General features: G+C 37.3%; 1 protein-coding gene and 1 long non-coding RNA gene across 3 annotated transcripts in view; both read right to left on the bottom strand.

Annotated features, from left to right (window-relative positions):
• Positions 1-27,581, bottom strand: part of LOC144659509 (uncharacterized) — a 152,684-nt gene that overhangs the window by 65,029 nt on the left and 60,074 nt on the right. The gene's annotated exons all lie outside the window — the stretch shown is intronic.
• Positions 994-27,581, bottom strand: LOC144659479 (diacylglycerol kinase beta-like). Of its 2 annotated transcripts, XM_078519926.1 has the most exons (27): positions 27,287-27,581; positions 24,592-24,668; positions 22,390-22,600; positions 20,713-21,024; positions 17,230-17,421; positions 16,930-16,979; positions 16,043-16,117; positions 15,546-15,665; positions 14,637-14,663; positions 14,324-14,417; positions 13,613-13,707; positions 12,635-12,751; positions 11,825-11,926; positions 11,486-11,569; positions 11,006-11,079; positions 10,092-10,166; positions 9,932-10,017; positions 9,655-9,702; positions 9,339-9,380; positions 8,599-8,668; positions 7,933-8,023; positions 7,552-7,616; positions 7,251-7,341; positions 6,542-6,710; positions 5,549-5,669; positions 5,211-5,271; positions 994-4,136 (listed from the first exon to the last, which is right to left on the bottom strand). In XM_078519926.1, the coding sequence occupies exons 1-27, from the start codon at positions 27,390-27,392 to the stop codon at positions 4,020-4,022; spliced, it is 2,772 nt and encodes a 923-aa protein (XP_078376052.1). In that variant the 5' UTR covers positions 27,393-27,581; the 3' UTR covers positions 994-4,019. The 2 variants fall into 2 exon arrangements, with proteins under 2 accessions (XP_078376052.1, XP_078376053.1); XM_078519927.1 differs by lacking the exon at positions 20,713-21,024 and having other exon boundaries at positions 27,287-27,578.

The following is a 27,581-nucleotide window of genomic DNA, read 5'->3' as shown; positions in this document are numbered from 1 at the left end:
ATTGCCGGGACATAACATATTCATCGTTATATCGGGAATATCGTTATATCGAAGATCGTTATATCGGGGTTCCACTGTAGTGGGTTTCCATGCGTAAATGTAAAATGTAAATGTTGTTCATAGTGGTCATGTACTTAGCTTCGAGATAGCTAGTTTGCAGGCATGCCACTGAAACAGAGGAAACAAATATTCTAAATGAACATAACATGATTAAAAATCCCAAACTGGCAGGAGATCAGTTGGCTATATACAAAGCGTGACCGAGGATTTAAACTCGGGGCGACCGAAACAGATCTAGCTACAAATCCAGTTACCCAGGACCACCGGATTACAACACCAGCGCCTTAAACCACTCGGCCACGCTGCCTCCGCCATGCTTTTCCCCGTCCGTTCCTATGTTTCTCCCTGGTCTTTTCCTTCGTACTTTCCCGCGCGATTCCTAACTTTTTACCTTACCCAACACCTAACCGTGGTTAGCATCAAAATCTGGGCAGACACCCAACCATAGAGCGACACACAATCCTACGAGTTTCCTTATGCGTCCCTTTCCGGTTCTCCCTATCGTCAAGGAGTCAAGAATGGTCCCTCAAAATTTTGCAGTGCTCGCAAAATTTTAGTGGGTGCTCGTTTGCTCGTGCTCTCGCATTTTTACAAGTGCTCGCATGCTCGGTTTTTAGTAGAGGTAGGTTTTTGAAAAGTGCTCGTTGCTCGCAAGGCTAATTTTTGTTAATGCTCGTGTTCGCAAAGAAAAACGCTGTGCTCGCAAATACCATTTGATACCCCTTCGTCAGATGCCTGTGCGTTTCCTCGTGGACTTGCTAACTTCTTAAGTGTTTGATATAATCACCAAAAAATGTTCTCTTATCACTAAGGAAATGTTTTACGTTACTTTGCCATAACTACTAGCATTCATGCAAGCAGATGGAAAAAATTGTCTATGGTCGTTCAGTGGGACGGCTACGACCGCACGGTAATTACCAAAACACACGTAGCGTTACTTGCAGGCTTTTATTTCAGTTGTCCACATCATTTTCTCTATGGTGTTGAACCATCATAACCATTTTACAACTAAAATCACTTTTAAATAACACTCACAACATGGAATAAATACATTGGCAGTGGATAATTTAACCAGCCTTACTTAGCTTGACAAACCAGCGTACGAGTCCTGTCTTCATAACAAATGTATTCAACTTGGTTCCTGGTTTTGTGACTAAGAAGGGCAGTTAAAATTACAGATATTCTTACATCTTAAAAGCTCTTGTTTGTCTTTTTCGTTAACAGAGATGCACATCATCGTTCGTCTGTTTTTACAGGCAATTATCATTACTTATGTAGTTAAATGAGGCAAGACGGCGCGACAAAATGCTGTATTTGACAAACGCCTTATTTGTCTTCCAATAATCGTTACCAATGACTGCGGTGTATATGCAAGCCCGTTAATTTAAAGCCCTCAGTTCGCGAATGTTTAAATAGCAATATATCTAATGTAATTCTTTACTATATATTACTTTCACTTTATATGTGAATTATTTTACCTTGCTGAGAAAGTTGCCACACGGAGGAAACATATCAAAACAATTTGTTATTTGCGTCAGACAAATCACACACACAAGAAAAAAAACAACGAAGCAGCTGAGAAAGTGTTCAACTGAAAATGTTAGCCTTAGCGGCGTAAAACGAAACATGTTGATAAACCTGCAGAAAATAAATGATCTCTGAATTTAAGGAGCACTACCATAAAGTTTTTAATGAAATTAAATTCTCATTAAACATGGGTAAAAGCGAAATGATGACTTTAATTATTGTAGGGTATGGTTCGCATTCAAATAAATTTTGCCGAAAAAAGAAAAGATAAACGCTGAAACATGAAATTGCTTCATATTATTTCGTTTGATAATATCCATTCGGTGGAATCTAACCAATAACAGTGCTCCTTCTATTTTAACTTTTACTCGACAGATAGCGTCAGGACAAGATTGTGTTGACAATTACCTCCACGGTGCTTAGAAACCAACACGATGAACACAAACAAAACGAAAGCACATCGATAAACACTGCAGTTTGACCACTTCAGTATTTCTTCTGAGAAGAAAGACGTCTCTTGTTGCTCGCTCGTTCCATACCCCGCGCGGAATAGAATGAGTGCGTCACAAGATATCTTTTTTCTCAGGCAAGTGACACGTGACCTAACAACCCTTCGTATCATTTGAACAGCGTACTTAAATAAGCATAGGACGTTTCTAACCTTGTAAGGATTATTATATTCTTCTATTTATATATTCTAATTAAGCTGCGGCTGCAGAGATATACGACTTGCACCGAGCACTAGCTACAGATCATTATGCGCACCCGTCAGCTGCTTTAACCATTCCATTCAGAAGCTGATCAATATAGTGCTTCTCCTCACGATATCAATACTGTCCATATGACAGGTAATGAGAATATTAAGTCAAATCACCTTTAAGGGACTGAGTCACGGCTGAGTTCAGTTTATTTTAATCAGTTTTGCCAAATATTTGCTATGAAACATAATGTTTGCAAAGAAATTACTTCTATGGATCTGAATGACAAAACCATAGCTTCCTTGCAACCAAATGTGTCTCCCGGGCTTTATAATTTAAAGTTTCAAGCAAACAAGATTAACTTTGAAAACTGTTCAGCCCAACAATATTTCAAAAACCCATATCGCAATCCGTTTCAATCTTCGTCGCTTTTGGCCATCTGTACCATCTTTTGTATTGGCTGTGTTATTGCAATGTTCCTTCACTGTTTTAAGAAGTTATTTTTATATTTCAACGAATTAGATGGTCATTTCCCATGCCTAAATTTAGCTTAAATCCGTGACACAGTCCCTTTCAATTCTCAGCAAATGGAAATGAAAGGGTTAAATGTGCTTATGCGGGTACTGGAAAATTTGTCATCAATTGATTCTTTTCTAAAACTCTACCTACCTATCTGGTTCATACGTGAACTAACAATAAATAACTCAGACACGTCAGCAGAGCGGCTGCTCGCTGGTGTCGTATGCTGATCAACAGCATGTCTCTTTTGTACACGGAGCAAGTAAAACTTGGACATCACCCCATTAAAATTTAAACACTAATTAAATACAAGCTCTTTTGTAATTTTTTCTCAATACTTTAACCCTCACTATTAATGGACGTTGTGATTGGCTAAGCTGGTATTATAACAGTTGTGAAAAGAGACTGACAACTAAAAAACCTAAAAGTTGTAGAACATGCGATAAGATTGTAACAAGATATCATAAACACCAGCGTAAGAAGTCAAGACAAAACAAGGCATAATATTAGCATAAATGCTAGCTCCACGAAGCTCTTGCTGGCGTTAAAAATACATTATTTTGAAAATAACATCAAAATAACTATAAGAATTCCATTACGATTCTAAAAAAAGATCTCTCTGTAATATAAGTACGCCGTAAAACTGTAGTCATGTTCACTCGGGATGGGCCTCAAATGGTCCCAAAGAAGAAGTGTAATTCTACTGGTCCTCTAGTGTAGCAGTTGCTATTGTTTTTGGGGCTAGGGGCACTTTTCCTGTTGTTTGTTTTATTGTTCTCTCGAATAGTAGAGCCATTCATGTGGGACATTGCGAGTGCTGCTACACGACCCTCCGATACGGCCGGTCTACGTGTTTACAGATGACTAATTCCGTTTGGGACCGCAACGGTTCTGCAACTTGCTATGTGTATTTCACAGGTTCAAAGATTGACTTGATCAGGACCGGAAAGGCAGAACCGATAGCAGGTCTCGTGTGAACGACTTTTGGACCGGATCCATTTGAAACCATTCCTGTGTGAACATGCCTTCGTGGAACCTTTCGCAAGAATAGTTAACTGTATTGACGTCCCATCTCCTAACAACACCTCAGAGCGTTCGAGTTCAGCGTGGCATAATATAGCATGGTTAAACTATGAATCTGCCGCATGTTAAAATATCTTCAGCTTGTCGAATAAAATAAGATAATAAATTGTTTTTCGTGGATAAACATTAAATCTAAATCTCACTCTCCAGTTCAGGGTCTCGTGCTTGTCTTCTCCTGAAGAAGAAAGAGCTCTTGACAGGCGGCGGTCCTTGAAGCATTGGAACCTGATTCTTGTGTGTGATCACAATCTGACAAGTGAAAAAGTAATAGTTTTCCTTCTGAGTGTTCGCGTTGAAAGCATGCATCGAATTGCTGGCACTCTCAAAAGTGTAGGTAAGTCTATTTAACCGCCGACCGGTTAGCTCAGCTGGTAGAGCGCCGGACTGCCGTGCGGGAGGTCTCGGGTTCGACTCCCAGACCGGACCAACACTCAGGGTCTTAAAATAACTGAGGAGAACATGCTGCCTTTGCAATATGACATCTGCAAATGGTTAGATGTTCTAGTCTTCTCGGATAAGGACGATAAACCGTAGGTCCCGTCTCCTGTATCTTCAGTGTTATATGGTCAGCAGGGGACGTTAAAGAACCCACACACTTATCGCAAAGAGTAGGGCACGGAGTTCCCGGTGTCGTGGTCTGGCATGTATCATGGGTTGGTGCTTACATAGGGTTAACCTCATTGCGCCTTTCCCCCTTGAACAGAATTGTCCAAGAAAAATTACTATGAAATGCCCAAACGGTTCGTACTCATTTTTGCAAACGACATTTAAGAATTCTTCCCTTATAAATATGTAGTTATGAGTCTCCAGTATGAAACAGTTAAATCACATGCCTTCAACAGCAAACTTAAGCTAGCTAACAGACTCTACTATACAACTACAAACCTCTCACAAACATGATACAATTTGGATAAGATATCGTTCCGGAGGTTAACTTAATAGTTTCTGTGCATTTTTTAGGCTTAGAAAACTAGTCAAAAGATTTCCGTGCATTTCAATTTCAGGACTATGTAAGAGCCGATATACACGGCACGACTTTTTCGCATTCGACAAGCTTATGACAGGCCTACGACATGACCATGGACAATTTACACGCGCACACGTCTATCGTAAGGAGGTTGGTACGACGCGATTCGTGTTGTAGTCATGGCGTAAGCGTGTTGCATGCGATAATCCTAGGCAAATCATCCAGTCTAATTCGCTCCTAACAGGGCCTCAATAAACGGGTCCGTAACAAGAACCATAGTTAGTAGAGGAGACTAACTATGCAAGAACGCAATTTGAAATCGCGACTGAGCAATAACTGCACGTCATTTTACTAACCTCAGCTGGTGGCTGCATCCACGGCTCTCCATCAATTTGCATTGGAAACAGCTTCTTTGTTCTGATGAAAGAAAATCAGAGACAGTCAGAGACTAGGCCAGAAACCAAATATCATACTACTATTCAGTAGGAAGTCTCTCTGTACTGAGATCGTCAAGCAACACCAGTGCGTAGACAAAGTATGACTGGAGCGAGCATGAGTCTGGGACCAAGGCAGGAGAAAAGTTGGTCTGAATACTGTTGAGTTGTTTGTAACGCGTTATGACCTCCTTTCTTCAGTGAATACAAAGTCCTTAAGGCCACAGTATACCCATGATAACAAGAAACAGGTTACCCACCTTATTACAATGGAGGAGCACTGAGCTAATCTCAGACCATGCGCTCTGACACCAACAATGATCTGACTGACAAAGAGAGTGTTTTCAAGCCCAACAACTTCCAGCTGTCCATCTCCTATGTCTGAATACAAAATAAACAAAAACAAACATAACTCCATCATATCTGGCAAAAATACTATTGGAAAACTGACAGAGCAGTACTTGGGTGTTTGTGCTGTTTCAGTTTTCTAAGAGCGTTGTCTATGGAAAATAACACGCAGACGAGGCTATGGTCGTATTTGTTCACCAACAAATACGACTGCAGGCTTAAGTGTGAAAAAAGGTGGAAAGTAGAGAATTAACTCTAGGCCATAAAGCCAGGAATATCCTTTTGAGCGTTAGCCCAAGAAAACATATCGGGGACTACTCCAGGCAAGAAAAATACTTTGACCTCGGTGGGATTCGAAGTCACGACGTCCGGATTAGCTCAACGTTGCTCTACCGACTGAGCTACGAGGCCAGACGGGAGCGGGTCGTGGGTAATTTAGGTGGTAATTCGTGTTAAGGTAGATATTTAGGGTATAATTGCAAATGTAAGGTTGCACCACACAGAACTGATAATTGAGGCTGAAAAGTAGAGAACCCCAACCACGTATCTCTAAGGTATTTAAGAGGGCTGGGTTAGTTAACAGCACTTGATATTACCTTAGAGTTATTTCTCTACTTTTCAGCTTCAATTATCAGTGCTTTGTGGCGGAACATTGCATTGATAATCGTACCTCAACGCAAAAAAAACTATTACATGGTTTAAAGAACTTGCACAATATGCTTAACAAATCTCAGGAGATACACTAGTTTGTAATTAACTTGAAGCAACACAGTACAAAAGCTCGTATTCCGTTGATCTAACTCCTGAGCTAAACTAACGCTAGCTGTTTTAAGCTAAATAAGGAATCAATTAGCTGCCGTTACAGCAAATGACGAGCTGTTAGAAATAAAAAACAGGCAACACACCTTGTACCGCCCACTCCAAGTCATTTCCTCTCCCGCCTGACCTAGCACGTGACCGTCTGGCTTTCTTCTTGTCTGTTTCACCCCAGAGGTTCGCTCCACCATACACACTGGGAATATTCACAACAGCAATTCCTTCCAACTGAGGCAGGGCTAATGGTGTATCATCACACTGTCAAAATGGAACGTACTCGTGTTACTCTACAACACTCCACTACATTACACTTGATCTTTCACAAAAACCGGGCAATTTATGTACTTTGTAAGTTGGTGAGTTAAATTAGAGCGGTTTCCAATTGAGCGTCGTAAAACCAAAACAAAAGGAATCACTCTGACCATTCACAAAACACAAAAAAGATCTAAAGAACCAATCAAAACTCGGAGCAAATACACGAAGCCGGCGCGAAGTGCGGGAAACCGCGCGCGAACAAGCCACAATTGGTTTTGGTTTAACTTCTGATTGAATGAGAATCACTAAGCTTAGTAACGCAAAAACAAAGCAAATTACTTTCGATACTCAAGAGAAAACCGCTCTAACGGCTCGCTTATTCAAAAACTTATCACTTTTGGTGAAATGATTGCAAAACGTGCGCGTGAAAATGTTTCCCTTAATTGTGAGCAATTGTTCTTTAAAAGAAGGCACAGCGAATTCAACTTTATTTTTTTTTACACTTCAAATATTCACTACTATGACAACAGGAGACAATCTTACTATAATTTCAATCTCCTCGTGTAAATTCTTGCATGTTGCTGCAAGTGTCTCTGATGTTCCACACTCAAAATAACGAAGTTTGTTTTTAAACCTGTGAAAACGAAAACAAAAAACATTATTCAAAACAGTCTACTTATATTGATTATTAACATATGCTGTGCAGACAGTTTCTTTCAGAATATGATGAGTCCGTGGTGTTCGCTAGAGGCTTACACAAAACATTGCCTACACCATAGCGAAAACAACCAGGTCACCACAACTGCCAATTGTAAAATTGTTTATTTGATTGAAGATAAATAACCTGCTGTTGAACTTTTCAGGATTCTTTTCTCTTTGTAAGTGAAACTTGAGTGCCACAGACGCATCCTAACAATAAACAAACAAACAAACAATTAAAAATAAAGTGGAAGAGGTCATTACAATTCTCATCCTAGGCCCTGACCCATTACTCTTAGCCAGTGGGGTCTTAGCACGAGATCAATGCAATTTCTTGGGCCCACGCCCCATCAGCTAAAAATGACGAGAAGCTCTGGGATCAGGAATTGGTGTCGTAAAACAACAGCACAAGCTTCATGCCCTAGTGTCTGAACTTGGATCTGTCACAACAAAGTTAAGGATGTGAAACAAATTCTCATGTGACACCAACACATTTACTGTGACTGTGCATCAAAGACAAACTTACCACTCCAATGGAGAAGTAGTTATTGATGATGTCCAGAGGGGGTGGGTCTCCAATGTCCTCTGTGTTAGTTTGCTTGAATGCAACTGACCACCTGTAAAATAACACAGATAAAAGTGTAAGAATCATGTTTATTGTCCTGCATTTTACACTTGCAACAAATATGACTGCAGCAGTGTCGGAAAACAGAATCTAAGATCTTGTGCTAGCATGGGATCAGTATACAGCATAGTGGTTTTCTGCAGACTGGTTTAAAGGAGCTAGGTATGTCACGGTATTTTAAGCCATTTTTCCGATTACTTTCGAATTGAAGGAAACCCCTAAAATAATAGTTGTCAAACTTTGAAAAACACCAACGGAGTAATAAGAAACTGAAAATAATCGCGGATGGTTTCGACTGAGGATGATTTAAAAGATGCGTTGTCTGTGACGGAGCTCCTTTAAATCTAAACACAACACAGCGACAGAACAAATATTCGGGCCAATCACTGCAACTGGTCAGTATAATAAGGCCCATCGCCACCCCAGTACAATGGCAGGAAACATTACTCAAGGAGATTGTTCTAGGTGTTTCAGCTGATTGCTAACCTCATAAATGTAACCATGAGAGAACTATTTTATTATAAATTGAATTGTGCACGTGCGCAAGAAAATGAGAATGACAAGTACCTGTCAAGACTTACAACCGTGCTCTTCTGAATCAGACTCAACACTTTGGAAATACTTCCACCTTCATAACCTGGAAAAAGATGTACATGTACGATACAACAATCAGGGTTTGTACCCTTTTTCACAAACAATTTCCAGTACTTTTCAAGGACTCAGATTGATTTTCCCAGGACTCCAAAATTCACTTTAACCCTTTCACTCCCAAGATCTTAATATTGTTTCTTTTTACTGTCTGTACATTTCTTATATGTTAGTTCTGAGAATTCAGTTGTTATTTGAGTTTAACAGATTTCCAGAACTTTCCAGGACTGGTAGTCTTTTTCCAGGACTGAAAGTGCCACAATAAAATTCAGGACTTTCCAGGACCTGTACGAACCATCAACAATAAGTTTCATGATCAAGGTTATTAGTTTGTGCGTCATCAGCGGTCACGTGAAACACTTGTTTGATTTTCAACTGGAAGTCGATAAAGGTAAACAAACCGCCCAGACCTCCAACTTAGAGCTAACGCAAAAAAACAGCTTTTCAAAATTCATTACCACGGTTTATTTTCCTTTATCAACATTCAGTTCATAATGAACTAAACAATTTTTGATCAACTAGGGAGTGCAGTACAGTAACAAATGTCTTCCTCAAGATATTTATGGTACTGAAGAACTAGCTGTTCTCTTCCGCGGTTTATACACAAATGTAACTCGAAGGTAGAAGCAAGTGTTATGTTACTTATAGTTAGTAATTACCTCCTCCCCACTTTAAACACCTTGCCAAGTCATTGCCTGTTCCTGTGGACAAATAAAAAACATCTCATGTTAAAGGCAGCAAACAAGTCAACTCTGTTTGTAACAATTGGAATGTTTTGTGGAAAAGAAAGCCTTTTTAAAGTCTTTTTAAAGCGCAAAAAGGAATCTGTTTTAATTTGGTTAACATAAAAGCAAAATCTTAGGGCTTCATTTACAAAGACAATGAAGACCCCTTGACATCTGCAAATTGCCCTAGTACTCGATGTTGATTTGCATAGCCTTCATGTTACACAGTGACCACACCTTTAATACTCACCAAGAGGTAAAACAGCTACCGGGGGTGGTTTCTTCATCTGCAATTTATCTGTCGACAAATAAATATGACATGACAATAACCCTTAGTTGATGAACGTTTATTCTCATTAGAGGTATTCAAGACAATGTATTGATATAACAAGTAGGCTTGATTTCCAGCCTCTCCCCCTATCTCAGGGAGGAACAACGACCAGGCTCGAGAAGGTGGCGGAATTTGAGCCTATATAACAACATAGCCAAGATTTACAGATCTACAAACAAACATTAGCTGAACTTACCTATAGTGGCAAGTACCCAGCCTACTGTACCATCGCCGCCACAGCAAAGAACACGGAAATCTGACACACTCTGGAAAAACTTCAGTCTGAAACACAAAACAGTTAAGCAGGGTTGAATATTAATGGTATAATGTCAGAAAATAAGAAGTTTGTAACATACCCAGGGGTAGGTCCACCTTCGCCAAGATTGAAGACTTGTCTTGGATTGAGTAAGTACTGGAACTTGTGGAGTAACCTGTTGATTGAGGAGGAAGAGGAACTTAGTCTTTCATCTTCACAAAGGTTGGTGCAACTTGGGTGAGTGCCTTCTATATACCAATTAGTGCTGGGTTTGATTATCTGACCTGATGTCACACATGGGCTGAGGTTGCTACACATTTATTTGCTCTTTGCATTCCCAAAGGGGTTTTCTTTAAATTCGCAAGTTTGCCTCCCACTAATATCCCAGAATTTCCAAATTAAAACTCCATCTGGACTCTAAGCAGAACTACTTTTCTTTTACTTTCTTATTTCTTTGGGTTCATAAAGGTTGACTTAGCAATGTTAGTGGGGTAGTGTGTAATGTAGTAAGCCATGTGAAAAACAATATCAAAAAATAATTTGTGGGTTAGATTATGTATATATTAAGAAAATTCCCATGTGGTGATAAGTTATGTAATGTTTAATAAATGAGCAGCAGTGTTTTATACTTGATAAAACACAAACTGCGAATTTATTGAACGGCTTAAAAATCTTCTGATGTAGATCAACTCATTCTTGCACTAATATTTAGATTTGGGGTTATTTTGGCCTAGAAAATTGGACGCAAAGTTCAGCCGTGTCTTTATCAGATATAAAGACACTCATTAAACATTAATTTCTTTTGTATTTTCTTTATGAATTATTAATGAGGTTTTTAAGAATTTTTTATCAATTGTATGCATGTCTCTCTGTTCTAAGATCTTGGTGAGAAATAACAAGTTGACCACTGTCATGAATGGCTTAGCAGATACATATGTTTTACTAAATTAAACGAGTGCACTCTTGCTAACAAAATGATTCATTCAAGGGATAAAGATGATTCCACGACCATACCTAGCACCTTGCCTGCCACCACTCTTAGGGTTGATGAATACTGCTAAGGGATGTGTGCCACGCAGCGGTGAAATCTGCAAAGATAACTTTGTTATAATCACCTGTGCCTTGACTAGGAATTTATACGGACATGCCATTTTTTTTAACAAGGGAAACTTTTTAATCATTTCTGACAGCCCTTTTTGTGATTAAAACTTAAAGTTCACTAGAATAAATTAATAATAATTTAGTAATTAAACAAAAACACGAAAAAGACAACAATATCCATATGGTAACTAAGAGTTACTTGTGCATTATTAGCTTAGAACTATACCATAAAATTCCGGTTATAAGCCCCCCCCCCCCCCCCGGATATAAACCCCCTCTACCGGATGTTAGTACTGGACAGGGCTAAATGTTGTTTTATTATGCATTTTTAACTTAAAAACGTACTTCAATCAACACTCCTGTGACTCCCGTGAGTGAGTTTATATATCTAACCTGCATTGGCATTCCCTCAAAGTTCACATAAGAGTTTGCCCTTTTCCTATGAGCCTCTGGAGTGGAGTTGTCCTTTTTCCTGTCCTATAAAATTTGATAGCCATACACATCATTATTTTGTATATTAGAAGCAATTTTATATACCTCATTAGTCATGCATTTTGTGAGACTGCTTCATCTGACTTAAGTTCTCACAGTATTAAAAGGTGAGTGATTTTTATCTAAAGGCTGACAAAGTGTATCTTGGTCAATTGCTTTTGTCGCAAACATACCAGACACAGACATCTGTATACAGTGCATGGCCCTACAACTTATTTGTTGGTACTTGGCATAACATACCAGGCCAGCAGCAGGGGAGATAGATACTGGTGGTAGAATATGATCTCTGTGCTCTCCTAGATTACACTCTGGGACAACATGTGTTGCACATTTGTTATGGACCTGAGAAAAAGTAAAATTCCACATTAACTTGTTTGCTTGGAAGTACAGTATTAAAATGTTCCTAACTGTTTTTATGCAATTAAAATGCATGTTTACGGAGAAAACAACAAAGAGCATCAGCATTCCTTCATGGTCAGCGGTGTTTTGGATATGCTCTTGTGTCAGGGCTCCTCATGCTCCCGATTTCAGGCGAGTTTTTGGCATTGGCCAGTGGAGCATTGTTTTCCCGGGAGTTAAGCGTTTAGTCTGTTCAGCCCCTTTCCTCCCTCTCTTTTCCCTCAAATCAGTGTGATGGGTGCCTGTCCTCCTTCTTTCTGCGGGGGGCTCATGGCTGGGTTGCCAGGATTTCCCAGCCATGGGAGCAGTCTCCATGTAGGAGCTGGCTGCCAGTAGTGGAAGCTCCTGGATATCACAGACAGCCAACCTCCTTGTATTTCGTGGCAAATTGTATTTAGCAGGGCCCCTCTGGATACCAGCCACTGTGCTGAATGGGCCACCCTGCATAAATAAAGTTTACCTTTACCTCCCATTTACCGATGCAGTTGTTATCAAACATTATTTACCCCAGTATGCAATTTAACTCTTGTTTCTGGTCAAGCAACTGTTTCAGAGAAGACTGGGTTCTTTCCTTCTTTTGCATTACACGGGGGATAAGTGTCAACAGCAACAAGGCAAAACAAAGACAAAAAGAAGTAATAAAAGACTCACCGTGACTTGACACCAAGCACAGTGTAATCCAGTCAGACAGTTGGTACTCTTGACAGTTTTACCACACTTGAAACACTTGCCTTGACAGTTCCCTTCTGTCCAGTGATGATCCATGCTCTGCATAATAACAACAAAGTAGTTTACAGCAGTGATCAGAAATCATTTCCCTAACAAGCAACTTATTTTCCTGACCGTGAAGCACAGCTAGGAGACCTAGGATATGTGTGGGAAAAAAGACAAAGCAGAGTGCTTATACAAGCCACCAAACTGGCAAAGACAATACATGTATCTAACCTAGTTTTTCTTAGAAGCAAACAGGGAGTATTCCTACTCCCCTTCGTGATCAGTGGGATGTGCTAGGTTAGCATGGTTACTACTCAGTATTTTTGTCAAGTGATCATCTGGGTAGTCCTTAAAAGGACTGTTGTTGGAAACAGACAGCCATCTTTAGAGTCAAGATCAATGACTTATTCTTAGACCTGTTGTCAAAACATCACTCACCAATGACAGTCCTTTTCAGGCTTACATTTACCTGTACAATCACACTAGATGAGTGTTGATACTCCTGGGTTTAAACTATTCACCATTTTTAACATATTTTTTGTCAAGTTATCCCTAATAATTTTTACTGGTACCCACTTATACCTTCACTTTGGTACGTGTACAGAGAGGCAATATGAGAGTAAGGGCTTCGGAAAACAACACAGACAATGCTTAGACCTTAAGTGTGATTACTACTGCATCTCAAGCCTAATATGCCATCAATATTTCAAGCTGTGCATGTTACCGAATCAAGAAAAGGTGAGGCTTGTTAAGCCACCAAGTTTCAGAAGCTTTTCACACTTATGTCTACCTTGACAACATTGATTTTAAGGTTTCTGAAGCAAGAAATAAATTAACAAAGGTACTGATCACTTACGAGGCCCTATGCACCAACTTGGCGCCAGGGGACAAGTGAAGTGAAGACTGATCACTTACCATTTTACCACTTCTTCTTGATGACTTGACGTAAGTGTTAATACAAGATGCTGGTGCTCTTTGAACACAACGTTCATGCACTGTGTACTTACAGACTGCATAATGTAAACAACAGGTCAAAATTAATACCTGTCATTAGAGTGGTAAAGAAACTATATTTATTTTTATATCCTACCCCCAAAAAGGTGATTAATTAACCAATAGTAAGATATCCAGATAAGAACAAGCAAAGCAAGCCCTCAGAAAAAAGCATTATATGGCGTAAAATCTCTATTAAGTATCACCCTTTTAAGCCCCCTTCTCCAATAACCCCCCCCCCCCCCCGAATGGAAGTTCTTTTTTTAATAATGGCCCCCACTTCCCTAGTTGGTAGTTGGTAGATCATGACAACTTCTGAAAAAAAACACAAGGCAACTTTACACTTTTAAAAATATTTATCCACGGCATTTACTTCTTATTGTTGCTATTAAATTTTTGTGAAGATGTGCTACTAAACAGCACCAAAACATTAAAAAGGTCACTTTATTTTTTTATACGTACCCTAATTGATATATCATTTGAAATAAGCCCCCCTCTAGATATTAAGACCCCTGTCAAGAGGTCTTAAAAAGAAATAAGCCCCCCCCCTCCCCCCACCACCAGAAGCTTAAAAGAGCTTTTACTGTATATGCATTGTATATTCTGCTGACATTTGATATCAAAATTACTTACACAAGCACTGAAGACCTTGCTTGCGACCAAAACCATTAAGGACATTATGACACATGTTACAGTATGCAGGTCTACTGAAGTATTTTTGCCGCCACTATAAATAAACAATGTTATAAACAGACAATCAATATGTACAAAGGACCAAGTAAAAATACTCAGTACAGCACTGAATGTTTACAATGCATGATGCAGTCATTGAAGATCATCATTATTAAAGTTTTCAGACATTTCTCTTGCAGGTGAAGAACTGAGCATGCCAGGACAGACATGCATTTTGTACCTGATAGTGATAAAAGGTTCTTTATGTTCTTACCTGGTGTTGACCATCATCTCGTATTTGCTGCAGAAAGATAAGAAAATATTATGTTTATTAAGTACGCATAAAGACATTAGTAAGTTGATGATAGGAAATTTCTTTCTACTTTATGCAGCCTCTCCAAGCAGGTTATGTAATGTAAAATTATTACACCAGAGAACCAAACAAACTTTGTGTATATAATTAAAGTAGTTATTATATGTACACAATTATAGCAATATACCAATAGCCAACTGGTTAACTTATACTTTTTATTTGTTAAAATTTTCAGTTCCAAGCATCATTTTTAGTTGATCACTCATCTTTATGTCATTTCTAGAAATTTCAAATTGAATGCATGTCAACTTAAAAGTACAGTGAGCCTCTCAATAATTTGACAGAAGTTGTTTCCCCTGGATTTGTTTCACTCAGTCAAACGCTGTAATTTTACCCCTGATTTTTCAAACCAATTTTTGTTTCCATTGATGGTTGAAGAAATTCCACTGTTCACTATACATGTAGTTACATTTATATAAAGTTTGACTTAGCTAGTACATGTAAATGTACAGAACATAACAAAAGGAAATCTGGGTCAACTTAATTAAAAACCTGGTAAAAAATAATCAGCCTCTTGCCTAGCCTGCGAATACAGCCGCCTCTCATTGGCTCCCGCTGGTCTTCGTAGCGGGAGCCACTGAGAGGCGGCTGTATCTGTCTTCGTAGGGGGAGCCAATGAGAGGCGGCTGTATTGCTCTTCGCAGGGGGAGTAAATGAGAGGCGGCTGTATTTGCAGGCTACCTCTTGTTACCCCTTGTCACAAAGAATAACACAACCCTGTGATCGGCACTAAGAAATGTTACTTCCTACACTATAATAGTTAACCTGCACCTCTGGTAATCATCTTTGACTGCAGGGGAAGGTACTTACAGTTTCTAAACCAAGCAGTACTCTGAGTGGGATGGTGGTGAGTCCTCCTTTGATCCACTCATCTAAAGATATCTGTCCATCGGCATCATAGTCCAGCTCTACCAACATGTCCTGCAAGATCTAGTATACCACAGGGAAACCAACATGTCAGTTGACAGTCTGACTGTACTAAGAAATTATTTACATGTTTATGTATCGTAACAGTGAAAACCATTGTGTAATGCAATATATCTGTCGTATCCCAGGATAACCAGCAGTCAATTACTACACATATACATCACAAGATTACTGAAATGAAATGTTCTGGTGATACAAAATTATACTCAAGTATTACCAAGATGTCTTTTTAATGTTAAAGAAACAAACACTGATTTTGTATTCAGTTTGAAAAACTAAAGTGGATTTCCTTGTGTTGAGAAACAACTGACAAATGTACATGAGTTAAATTGAAATATAATTATCACAAAAAATATTATAAAATTAATGTATTGACTCACTGGTTTGAGTTCTGTGACATCCCAACCAAGATACTGAGCAACACTCATCATTTGCTGAGTAATACATTCTAATTCCTTTAACAAGATAAAAAATTAGTGTTAATATAACAAAGATTAATTGAGTACTCAAAAATAAATTTACGGGATCAAAGCAAAATTTGACAAACGATACAATCCTGAAGCAAAAGACTGATTTTGTGTAACTTTAGGCGCGTTCTTCAGTGAGCCTCAATTTATGCTTTTTAGGTCTTGTCTTACACTGTGAACTCGCTTAAAGGATCAAGTTTTGCTACTTTGCTATTGAGAAAAGGTTAATGCGACACAAATTAACTTATCAGTTAAAGATCATTTTCTTTTATAATGAATACCAAATATGTGATTCGTGAAATGGTCAAAAAACGCGTGATTTGTAAAAAAAAATAGGCTTGTGATTAGTGATTGGGACCCACCCTTTACTACCCTGTATCACATGTAGTTTCACACCTGGCTATGAGATCTTAGAGAGTGCCCAATTAACCCTAGCTGACAGTACATGTTGCTGTTTTGCTACTGTGTAATGCGGTACTCATAATGTGGTTTCATATATCGCAAATGTTTTTTATTAGCTATGTGTAACACTTGCAGGCAGTTTTCCTGTTCAAATTAACAATGACATCCTGTTCAAAGGAACTAATGGAATTCTTGGTTTACAAGTGACGTCATCAACACTAGTTTGTTGATCATTAACAATAGATTTCTAATAAGCTTCTTTTGTTTGTCTCAGCCACCGACATGGCTGGCATGACATTGCCATAAGAATCTCTCTGCTGGACTGCTTGCAAACCATCAATATCTAGCGAGTAAACAATAACTAGTACTTAGAAAAACAGCTGGATATCAATCAGTACCTGGGAATCAAGATACTCATTTCCATCACTGTCATACACTCTAAAAACAACTGAAAAGAAATGTCAAACATTGTTAATACCAGGAAAAAATAAAGAGGATGCCTAAACACCATATAGACAATGCTGTATATAGTAAGTTTTACAAATTTATGGTCAAGTTCATGCTACTAAGGCCAGGGTCACATTTTGACCTTCTGAACTCCTGTCCAGTTTGAATGTAACAAAACTTAGTAATGGTAAAATAGTGTAAATCAAGGCTTTAACTATGTTATGACTTCAATTCCATTATTCATAGCTTACATTCCAGCTTGTCCTCAACTTTTCCACCTTCCAGCATGGAGAGATAGCAAGCAATCTCTCTGATGGACACCATAGGTACTGTCTTGGCCTGCGGGTTTGCATTCAGCAGGTTCACTTGTTCACTTGACATTTTCTTTCTCTGTGAACTTGAGCGTGGGTGGGCTTGAGGATGTTCATTGGCCACTTTGAAAGCTGCAGAGGGAACACATTCAAGACGATGACTTAAAAGTTTTGGTTATAAAATGTACACTTTTACAGGATGGCTATGAGCTTTGCATAAGGCTTTTGTTAACATGCTTATTAAGACATATTGAATTGCATGCCCTTGTATACGTAAGCCACATTACGTGTACATGTATAAACCCTTGGTGGAAACACTCAAGTTAGTTCACAAGAACTTGAAAGCCTTTGTGTTAGCAGTGCATTAACTCGGATTAAACCAGTACACTCATAGCAACAGCATGACAAGTAACACATTAAGCACCTTCACTGTAACCCTTTTACAACAAAGTCTTTGTATATAATGGACAACTGTGTTTAAGTTGTTTTCAGTCCATAACTTCTATACACCTTCAAGTTAGTATAAAAGTACTGATAGATAGTAGAGCAGTTTCCAGTTTAATGTTTTTTGTTGTGAAAAAAAACCCCAAACCAAAAAAACGTATCTATTTATAGAAATCCCAGATATAATACAAATCACTTGCATATTGTTCCCTATATATCTCGTCCAGCATTTATGTGCCTTGCTGTATTTGCCAGCTGAGTATGTGCAAAACGATATTTTCCCAATTTAAAACCAAAGAAAGACAATGTTTCTTAGTCAAAATGTCCTTTTATAACTTTCATTGTGAACTTTGTTTTAGGTTTCACTAAGTTGTGTCAGAAATATTTCAAGAAATTTTTATGCCAACTCTTGAGAGTAATTTTAGTATTTTTTGTTTAGATACAGTTGAACAGAGGTCACCTTGTTAGCCTGAATAAAACCTAAATAACAACTTTGATACAGCCAGCCCTTTTGATGACACCAGAATGTTGGTGGCTGGTATACGATGAAAGGGTTCGAATGGGCCCTAACTTAAAACTAACTATTAATTCGGCAATACAATTAGGAAAACATGCATTTGCCTGATATTGAGATTGCTATACAATCATGTACAATGTGTATGTTACAGTTAATTTCTAATTTCAACTAGTTAGATTTTCTCTAACTACCCTGTAGTTGATTTTTAGGGTTATTATTAGGGATAGGGTTTGGATTGGAGACATATAATTAAAAAAGGTAATGGTTCACTTCACGGTTCTTGTGTGGAAGAGTGAATAAGAGGTTGGACAGCAAATCTGGAGGGTAAGAGTTCCTAGAAGTGCAGGTTAGTAAAAAATTTTAAAAAAATAGACAATAATACTAAGGGGAGGGGGGATAATAGCAGATGGTAGGCTATGGTAGGGGTGGGTAAGTAATGATGGTGGAGGTGATAGTGAGGGAGGGGAGGTGCCTTAATTTTGATTTTCCACTTCTTAACTTAGTTATTAAATAAATAAGCTAGGTTAATAAAATCAACTAGTTAGAAAAAAGCTAACTAAAAAAAATAAAAAAATCAACTGAAATAAAAAAATTAACTTTTAACATTTTCAAGCCCAAGTAAACAGTCTTATCATTTCATTCTTAACAAACAACGAGAAAGCTGCCAACGAATTAATATGCTCAGCAGTATTGCACAGATTGTCTAAAACATTAATTTTGACTGCTATAAAACAGGTTGCCAAAGTGTGTTGCAGTTACATGTACACACTCCCACATACATGTAAGATGCAACTCATATTCTGTAAAAGAATCTTATTACAGAAATCAAAGATTGAGTCATGAGAAAGCTGCCTTACTATTTTTGCTTGATACTCCAGACTTACCCATAACTTTATTATGATCTAAATCTCATGTCTACCAACTTGCACCATATTTATATGATACATCTTTCTTTCAATATGTTTTACTTTCAATTTTTTCCAGTTGTTATCAGTTGCAGATCCAGACCTTCAGATAAGTGGGGAGCCCGGTCATCCAGACCATGAAAAAATCTCGATGATTTGGTAAGTGCAGAATGCAATATGGAACAATTGAAAGTACCTGATGTTTTATATATGTTCGTGTTTATTTGCTTTATTTTACTTTCGGAAAAACTGTTCACAGGCTACGTGTATTCTTTCCCAGGTGTTCCTTACGCTAATCTTTGCAAACGTAACACGACACTTTTGTTCGTTTGTAACAAAATACTTTTGTCTTCCTTGAAAATGCGATAACATGAAACTTTTGTTTTTTGTTTGTTTTACGGCGGCATCGATGACATTTGTTTAATTTAATTAAGTTACAGTTTAGACTGCACGAAAGACGATTCTCAAAAACTAAAGAAACAAATCTAATCAAAAAACATATTTTTCGACAGGCTTTTTAAAACGCAGTACAGCTAGGATATTTGTTTCCTGGTTATCAGATGTTCACGCCAAAAACCCCGGTGCAAGTTTTTGCATACCTAATTACGAAAGCGCTGTGAAAGTCTCAAAATCTAATTTAATTAATTTGCGGTTTTTACTTGGCGCCAAGAAGTCTGCAGGAAGCCTACCGCAAACACGCAATACAAGCGATGTTCATGATAGTTCCAGAAAACAACGAAGACTAATCTGCGCATGCGTTTGGTGTAAATTACGTTGAGTAGTACCACAAGGAGAGCAAAGGTTTTACTGAAACAAATATATACCTTTGAGATCCTCATATAAAAGTAACGTAGATGTGCTCCACATTTTACTTGGGGGGTATGGTCAGGTGCTCCCACCCCAACCCCCTCCACAGAAATAATTAATTAATTGATATTAATTAATTAATCGACTATTAAAGTTTACACGTTAGCGCACTAGCGGGTTAGCGGACGACAGCCACAACACACAATAGTGCATTCTGCACTAAAAAAGGAGCGGGGGGGGACAAGGGGGAGTTGACAAGTGGGAATTTATTGACAGTCATTTTAAAAGCATTATAAAATATTTAGTTATTACATCTTTTGGCCTTGAGACTTGGGTTTTAAAAGGAAATTGAAGTCCATTATTAACTGAAGATTTTGCTACTTTGGTGAGCATTATAATTACTGGACAATAAAAACTTTGTTAAATCCCTCTTTTAGAAATTAATCCTTTTAAACTGAAGAAAACATGCATACATGTACATGTCGAGAACATGCAACAAAAATTAATATGCATATTAAGTAACAAACAATTATTAATAGTTATTAATTATATTTAGCAATTGGTAATAATTATTGAATTATGTATTGGTTAATGTTTAACTGAGTTACATCTTGTGTAAATTTGCTTCAAAACAACAAAACAAAACAATGTTTAATGCTGTTACAGAAATTATTTACTTTACGTAATTTGATATGAATGTTTTATATCAGAAGTCAATTTATTACTGCAGTTGTTGATGTAGTTACTAACCCATGAACGAGCCACTAGAGTGTCTTCGGAAGTGATGTTTTAAGTCAGGTGACTTTCGCCCCCACGTACCGAGCCCTAGGGTGTCTTGTGCTGGTGCCGGTGACAAAGTGAGCGCAGGTTGCACACTGGCTTTAGAGTCATTATTATTAGTTTTAACTGTGGGCGATCCATTAGCTTTTATACTTGATTCAGCTTCATCATCATTGGCTTTAGATAGCGTTATTTCAGGTTTATCGCCAACCCCTATAGCAGCTGCCGTGGCAACCAGCGCCGCAGTTCCAGCTCCACTGTGGATACCTGGAATTTCTGAAACTGAATGTGTAGTTAATGTTTCAAAATGCATTATAGTGAGTTAACAGTGATATTATACTGATATATTAATTTATATTGGTTAATAAACCATGTACTGGATTTAATTTACAACAAAAAATCAGTCTTTAATAGGTGTTCATTTATTTAATGTTAATGAATATTTATTAATAGATGTTCAAATGTATTTGCCCTGTTGCTATTTTATAACCGCAGTTAACCTTGTGTTTAAGGTTATTATTTTTTTAGGCTGGGGAAATATTCTGTTTTAGAAGGCCGTTTTAAAAATTGCAAAATGCATTGTAATAACAGATTGAAATATGTTGTTCTAGTTGGGTGTGCAAGGTTGTCAACTTTTTAAATTTTTTTTAGCAATACTGCATTTCTTCAGCCTTGATTCTGCAATCTTTGATAAATTTTTTATTAATCATTTTTTAAAATACCTGTCAAAAATTAAAATGAGAGGTAACTGCTTTTCTTTTCAAATTTACTTTAAATTCTAGTCTGGTAAAGTAGGAGTTAAGTTTATTTCTACTGACTGCGTATTTCTAATGAATTGCTCTTTCAAGGGCGATTATGACAAGGAACAAACTAAATTTGTGTGTACAAGTATGTGGTTTAAATCATTTTTAGCTTAAGATGTTTCAAACCAACTGATTAACATTTTCCTTTGTCTCACATTAATTGTGATGATTCTTCATTGCAATAAAGGAAAATAACAACCAAACTGGAATGAAGTCCAAACCAAAACTGAATTGAAATCACATTTCTACCTGTAAACCTTTTAATGGTTAAGAATTGTTCACATGGAAAGGTGTTTTATGTTTTTTTCAAATGTTATCTTGTTGATGTAGATGATAGGTTGATTAATATTAAACCCAGATTCCAAACCAAGTGAGGGTAATTTGGTAATGTTAACTACATTATTTTTACGTTACAACATTCATTACTACATTGCTTGGTTGTTTGACACAAACAAAAATGGAAAGATTTATAAGCAACAGGTTCTCCTGCTTTTACAAATCAGTACAATCCTTGTAGGCCTAGAACGGCAAAGAAGTCTTACATGTACACATGACATGCTTGATTTTGCTTACATTTTAATACATGAAATATGAAAAACTAATATGTACACTTTGCAGTATCTAGGGAGTTGCTTTTTCCCAACCAGTGAACAATATTCTTACAATTTGAAATACAGTTGTAGAATGACTTGATTGTCTCCTTGGAAAAAGGATTTGATGATTTAAAACTAACTTCACCTATGTACAAAATGCAGAAATAATATAACAAAATCATATAAATTTACATGTACGTAAAATGCAGTAAGGATAATTGTCAAAGACATTATACAGCAACTTTACTCACGTCTCCTCTGATCATGTTTATTGACATCCTGTTGGGAATTTGACGCAACCACTGAAACAGCCACACTATCTATAATAGTTTGTGACAATGATGGTGACTGCACAGCAACTTGTTTGTGGAATGCCAAGAAGAGGTGCTTGCACAATTCCTCACTCCCATTGTTGCCAAGATAAGCTGACATAAATAACTTGAAGCCCTCATAATCCATCGGCTGTGAATTAGAATGCACATCACCATTAAAGTTTGTGAATAAAAGTATTTTGTACACAATGAGTCATTGTATCAAGCATTCAGTATAATTATAAATCCTACCGATCCCACATTTATAATAGGCGTGCACTCAGATTGGCCATGCCGTCACCTGTGTTTTGTATGACACCATGTAAACATAGTGTTACATGTACATGTACATATAAAATTACAATACACCATGGCAGCTTCTTTTTGTCTGTACATGTAACCTGACACAAAAATTAACTTTTGTTTGCAATGGGTAAATTCAAAAGTACATGTACTGTTGGTACCTACATTGTACATGTACATGATTGTAGTAAACCCTTGCCTACAACTTCGGTTATTTATATAAACTACAGAACTCCCCCCAATCTTCTCTTGTGTTTGAATCAGACCATGCAAACATGAGTGTAGTGTTAAATTTCTTAACCATAGCTGTTTCATGTAGCATAATATTCTGTATGGTGATCAATACATAAAGAAAGAAGGTAAATTTAAAGCTCTGTTGTGAAATGAGAAATGTTTATCATGTCACAAGCATGGGACAAAGAAAAACTCTGAGTCCCTGACAGGAATCAAACCAATGACCTCCCCCCCCCCAAAAAAAAAGATTATATATTGAATAAACTGTTCACAGTCCCCTATGTTTTTCCGTGAAGACGCAGAGATCGATCGTTCAGTCCAACGGGCCGCCATCTTGGTTTACAAAGGCAGGTGAAAACTGGGGAGAGTGCAAAAACTCCGTAAGTGGCGGGGCAGGATGCTCAAAGGTCTCCCCAGTTCTAGCTCGCGTTTGTAAACCAAGATGGCGGCCCGTCGGACTGAACAATCGATCTCTATGACTTCACGGAAAAATAGGGGACTGTGACCAGTCTACCCAAAGATGGTGTTATTATACTCTGGCAGTTTAAGCCAATTTTGAATGTCAGTTTGCAGGTACATTCCCCCCTCACCCCCACCCCTCTGGAAAATCCAGTTTAGCACCAGATCAGTTGTCCTTATTTTAACTTTTGAGGCCCCCCATCCCCTCAGACCCTGACCTTCTGTACCAGGGTGGGTGTGAATGTTTTCTGGAGCCACACATTTTAAACTTAAGGCTTTGTTGTAATGATTGAAAATAACTGTTATCACGTTTTACTCTTTCAGTCATTTTTAAAACAACATCAATGAGATACAATGAACCACACAGATAAGACATTTTACAGGGGGTAAAATGTTGACTGATATAGGCTGTTTTGAATTTTTTTGGGGGGATAAACTGATAGGATTTAAGAGACTCAAAAACTTACTGGGAAACTATAAATGAGATATAAATACATGTACAGCTGTATCAGTACAATACAGTGGATAAGTGTTGCACAAACAAACTACACTACCCCACTGGATAGTGATTTTTCCAGTGGATAGCATTATCCACCCTTAAAATGACTAGGGCCTGGTGATTATGTTCCCTCAATGAAGCAATCATTAGTTCTCCTGGTAAACTTCTGAGTTGAAACTCATCATCAGGGCATTGATATTGAGAATATTTTTTAACTTCAACTTCAATTTGCACCTTGCTTCTTAATATTAGTAGTTTATCTTTTCAAAGCAAGTCAATCTTTGTTTCCTCAATTTTGCCAGCACTTATTTACAACACAGTAAAAAATTTCCATGTTGACTAAAAATGACTGATTGTTCCTAGACAAAATTTATCACCATCACTGTAGTTTACTGTAAGGTGTACATGTAATTGTATGTATGCAATTTCTTTCACATAAATATAAAATGAAGCTAAAAGAACACAAGTGAAAATAAAATGAAACCTCACAATCATATGATAACATACAAGACAGTGTTCATGTGAATATATGCAATATGTTAAATACATTGTACATGTAGTTTCTGTACAAATAAAATTGAAATAATTATTTATGAGGATTTAAAATGTTAATTATTAGACCTCTGTGAACATCAATATCCACTTACTTTCTCTGGATTATACTGAGGATAAACTCCATCGCGGAACTGTTGAAGAACATCAGTCAATCGGCTTGTCTTGGCATCTGAGGAATTTTCCAAAAAGGTTGATGTTTAATTAACAAGAAAAAGAATTGTGTTTTATGGCAATATGCAAAACAGAAATAAAATAAACTGTACAACGAATGCCACATGGAGATGTAATTTTAGATTGTATTCATTACACTTGAAAATTATACTGACAATATGAGAAGTTCATGTAAACATAACATGTAAGGGCTCACATGATCTTATCACCAGCAAAACAGCCTTGATTTTAGCTACTTCTCTTTCATAGTTATTAGTAACACAGTATTCCGAAATGCTCATTTTGAAGACATGAAAACCATACCCTGTCAGAGACTTCAATTTAAATGAATATTCAAACTAATTGCTATCCTTTTACAACTAATAGCAATACATAATACCGCAGAATGTTCTTTCTCTCAGAATGAATTAACATTTGACATTTGCACTGAATTTGACATTAAAAAATGTTTTCAAGTAAAACAACAGATCCATCATTCTATTATAATTTAATGTGGTACACAACTTTCTTTATAAAGGATTTAAAATGTCAAACCTTTCAGAGAAATTCTCTACATTTTAAGAAACAATCACTTTATGGAAATGCTGCCCTGTGGTAATTGCAAAGAAAAAGTCTAATTGTTGTTAAGAGGAAACAGAAAGCCTGATAGAGTTTTTTTGCTTTCTATTGGCTCAGGCATTCTTTAAAACAGCAGGGAATCATTAGGACAGCCAACCAGAGCTATCCAGCTAAAACCTAAAATGATGACCTACATATTAAAATTCATCAATTAAGCACCTAACTGAGAATTCTAGATGAAGTACATCTTTTCAGAGTTGGCAAAATAAAGGAAAATACACATATATCAATAAAATGTTCATTTTTGTCTGCTCGACTGATGACATTAAGTTTATCTGTCACAGTCAATATAACTAATGCATTGAGTTTTGTGTGTGTGGTATATTACAAACCAACTACAGAACAGTTTAATAAACAACTACAGGTAATTCGAAGGGTGTTGACTTGAATATTGAAGCCTGCTTAGTGTCACAGTTGATATAAAATCTAACAGCAATTTGAAGAAAAATTCCAAGATTTATCAACCATAATGATATATAAATTCAGGGACAGTACAAAAAAAATTAATTGACGAAAAATTCTGATAATTTGTAACATTCTTTACCTTTCATATGGAGCAAAAAAAGATGATATTTTGTTTGTCACCCCGTGTTTGTATGCCAAAAACTATAAATATTTTATGACAACACTTACGACATTTCTTAGGATAATATTAAACATTGGAGGGTGTAACTGAAAATTCCAAGAATACAATTGCTATAAAATAGAAAATGTGATAATATCATGTATACCATATCCAAAAAGATGATTTCACAAGTTTTTAATGCTAAAAAAAGTGAAGCCTGCTCTGTCTGATTATAAATCACAACCAAACGTAGCCTGTTATTTGCGATATACGAAATGAAGATATATATAACACATACATGTCAGTCAAACCACACAAAAGACCACAGCCGAGTGGGTAGGATTAAAAATCAACTTGAAAAAGCTTTTCTTTAACTCTTGGATATCTGAGGTTCAATTTAAGGCCAGCCCTCTCATAGCAAGCAGTGAATAATATTTGTCGCTATAAACTGTTCATTTAAAATTGCGTCAGAAACAGTTTAATAAGAAAACCAAAATGTGATAATTTAGGAACGTCAATTAGTGTAGAAGCGTTTACGAAAATAGTTTCTAACCAAGAAATTCAAGGTTCGAAATGAAGAAATTAAAGCACATAGACTACAATACTAATAGAACGCTGCGATGAGAGAACAAGTGAACATGCGTCGATCCAGAAACAAAAATATACAGACAGAATAGAAAATACCCGAAGCATATCATAACACTGCGAGTTATCTTGAGACTTCTTAACGAGAAAGGTCCTTCATAACCACAAGAAACTGGTAAGCCCAGAGAACGCACTTACGAAACCACCCACCCAAATCTTCTCTTGTCTTCAAAATTACGAACATTATTGTTTATACATGTAAAAATTAGACTAATAACACTAGCAGCCATATTATTACTACATGGACACGTAAAACCATAGGCTTAGTATAATGCTAAGGTATTAAAATCCGGATTCATTTTTCCTCAAAAACAATATACTGTATACGTGTTGTAGTGTCTGTAATCAACTTGTTTTAGAGATATTAAGAGTAATACAGAAGCACGATGACAATTTTTTTGTCCGTTTTCCTTGGTTCACACCATAGGAGGAAGATGTATACAACCTTCTCTTATGGTGTATTATTGTGGTACGTGGTAGGCTTCACTTCTTTGATTAAAATTAAACCGAATATATATGACATGGGCTACCCACACTCTAGTTTACAACATTTCTACCACGTTAATATTTTATTGTGAAATAATCAGGGAACAGTATGGTTTCGTATGTTAATCTCCGAATGGAGAAACGGCATCGGATTTTGAATACGGCAATGATTATATCGAACGGCGAACAGCATCATTCATCCGTAACGCCAGAGTTTGCTTACCACTAAACAACACCAAACATTAACTACACGCTCAAGTACTTGGTTAACCAAAGAAAAAGGCAAAATAAAAAACTCTTACACTTAGTGTACTCCTGGAGCTGTTGAAACTCTTCTGGGGACAATCGATTCCACACTCCCGTCGCATTCGGACTTGCAGATGTATTTGATTGACTGACAGTCGCCATTTTTACCGTAAGCAACAACCTGCGGCCGACTGTCTTATTCTATTTGCAATCGGCAGACTTTGGACGAACATACTGGGCGAGAAGGAACGCCAAAACAGATCAAACCTGACTTCCCACAACGAGCTTCACCTGCACGCCATAATACACTATTAGTGTTGTAAATGTATTCACATGTATTTCTTCTCTTCG

This window comes from Oculina patagonica, chromosome 7, assembly GCF_052425735.1.
Source record: "Oculina patagonica isolate OP01 chromosome 7, crgOcupat, whole genome shotgun sequence".
NCBI classification, from domain to species: Eukaryota; Metazoa; Cnidaria; class Anthozoa; order Scleractinia; family Oculinidae; genus Oculina; species Oculina patagonica.
This window is presented reverse-complemented; position numbering and strand designations above follow the sequence as displayed.

Excerpts from the sequence above, each read along its gene's own strand:
- LOC144659479 (XM_078519926.1), bottom strand. The coding sequence starts at position 27,392 with ATGGCGACTGTCAGTCAATCAAATACATCTGCAAGTCCGAATGCGACG. Across the intron at positions 14,664-15,545 it reads TACTGCTTGGTTTAGAAACT|CAAATACGAGATGATGGTCA; the intron begins GTAAGTACCTTC and ends ATCTTTCTGCAG. Across the intron at positions 11,080-11,485 it reads TTGAGGGAATGCCAATGCAG|ATTTCACCGCTGCGTGGCAC; the intron begins GTTAGATATATA and ends TTATCTTTGCAG.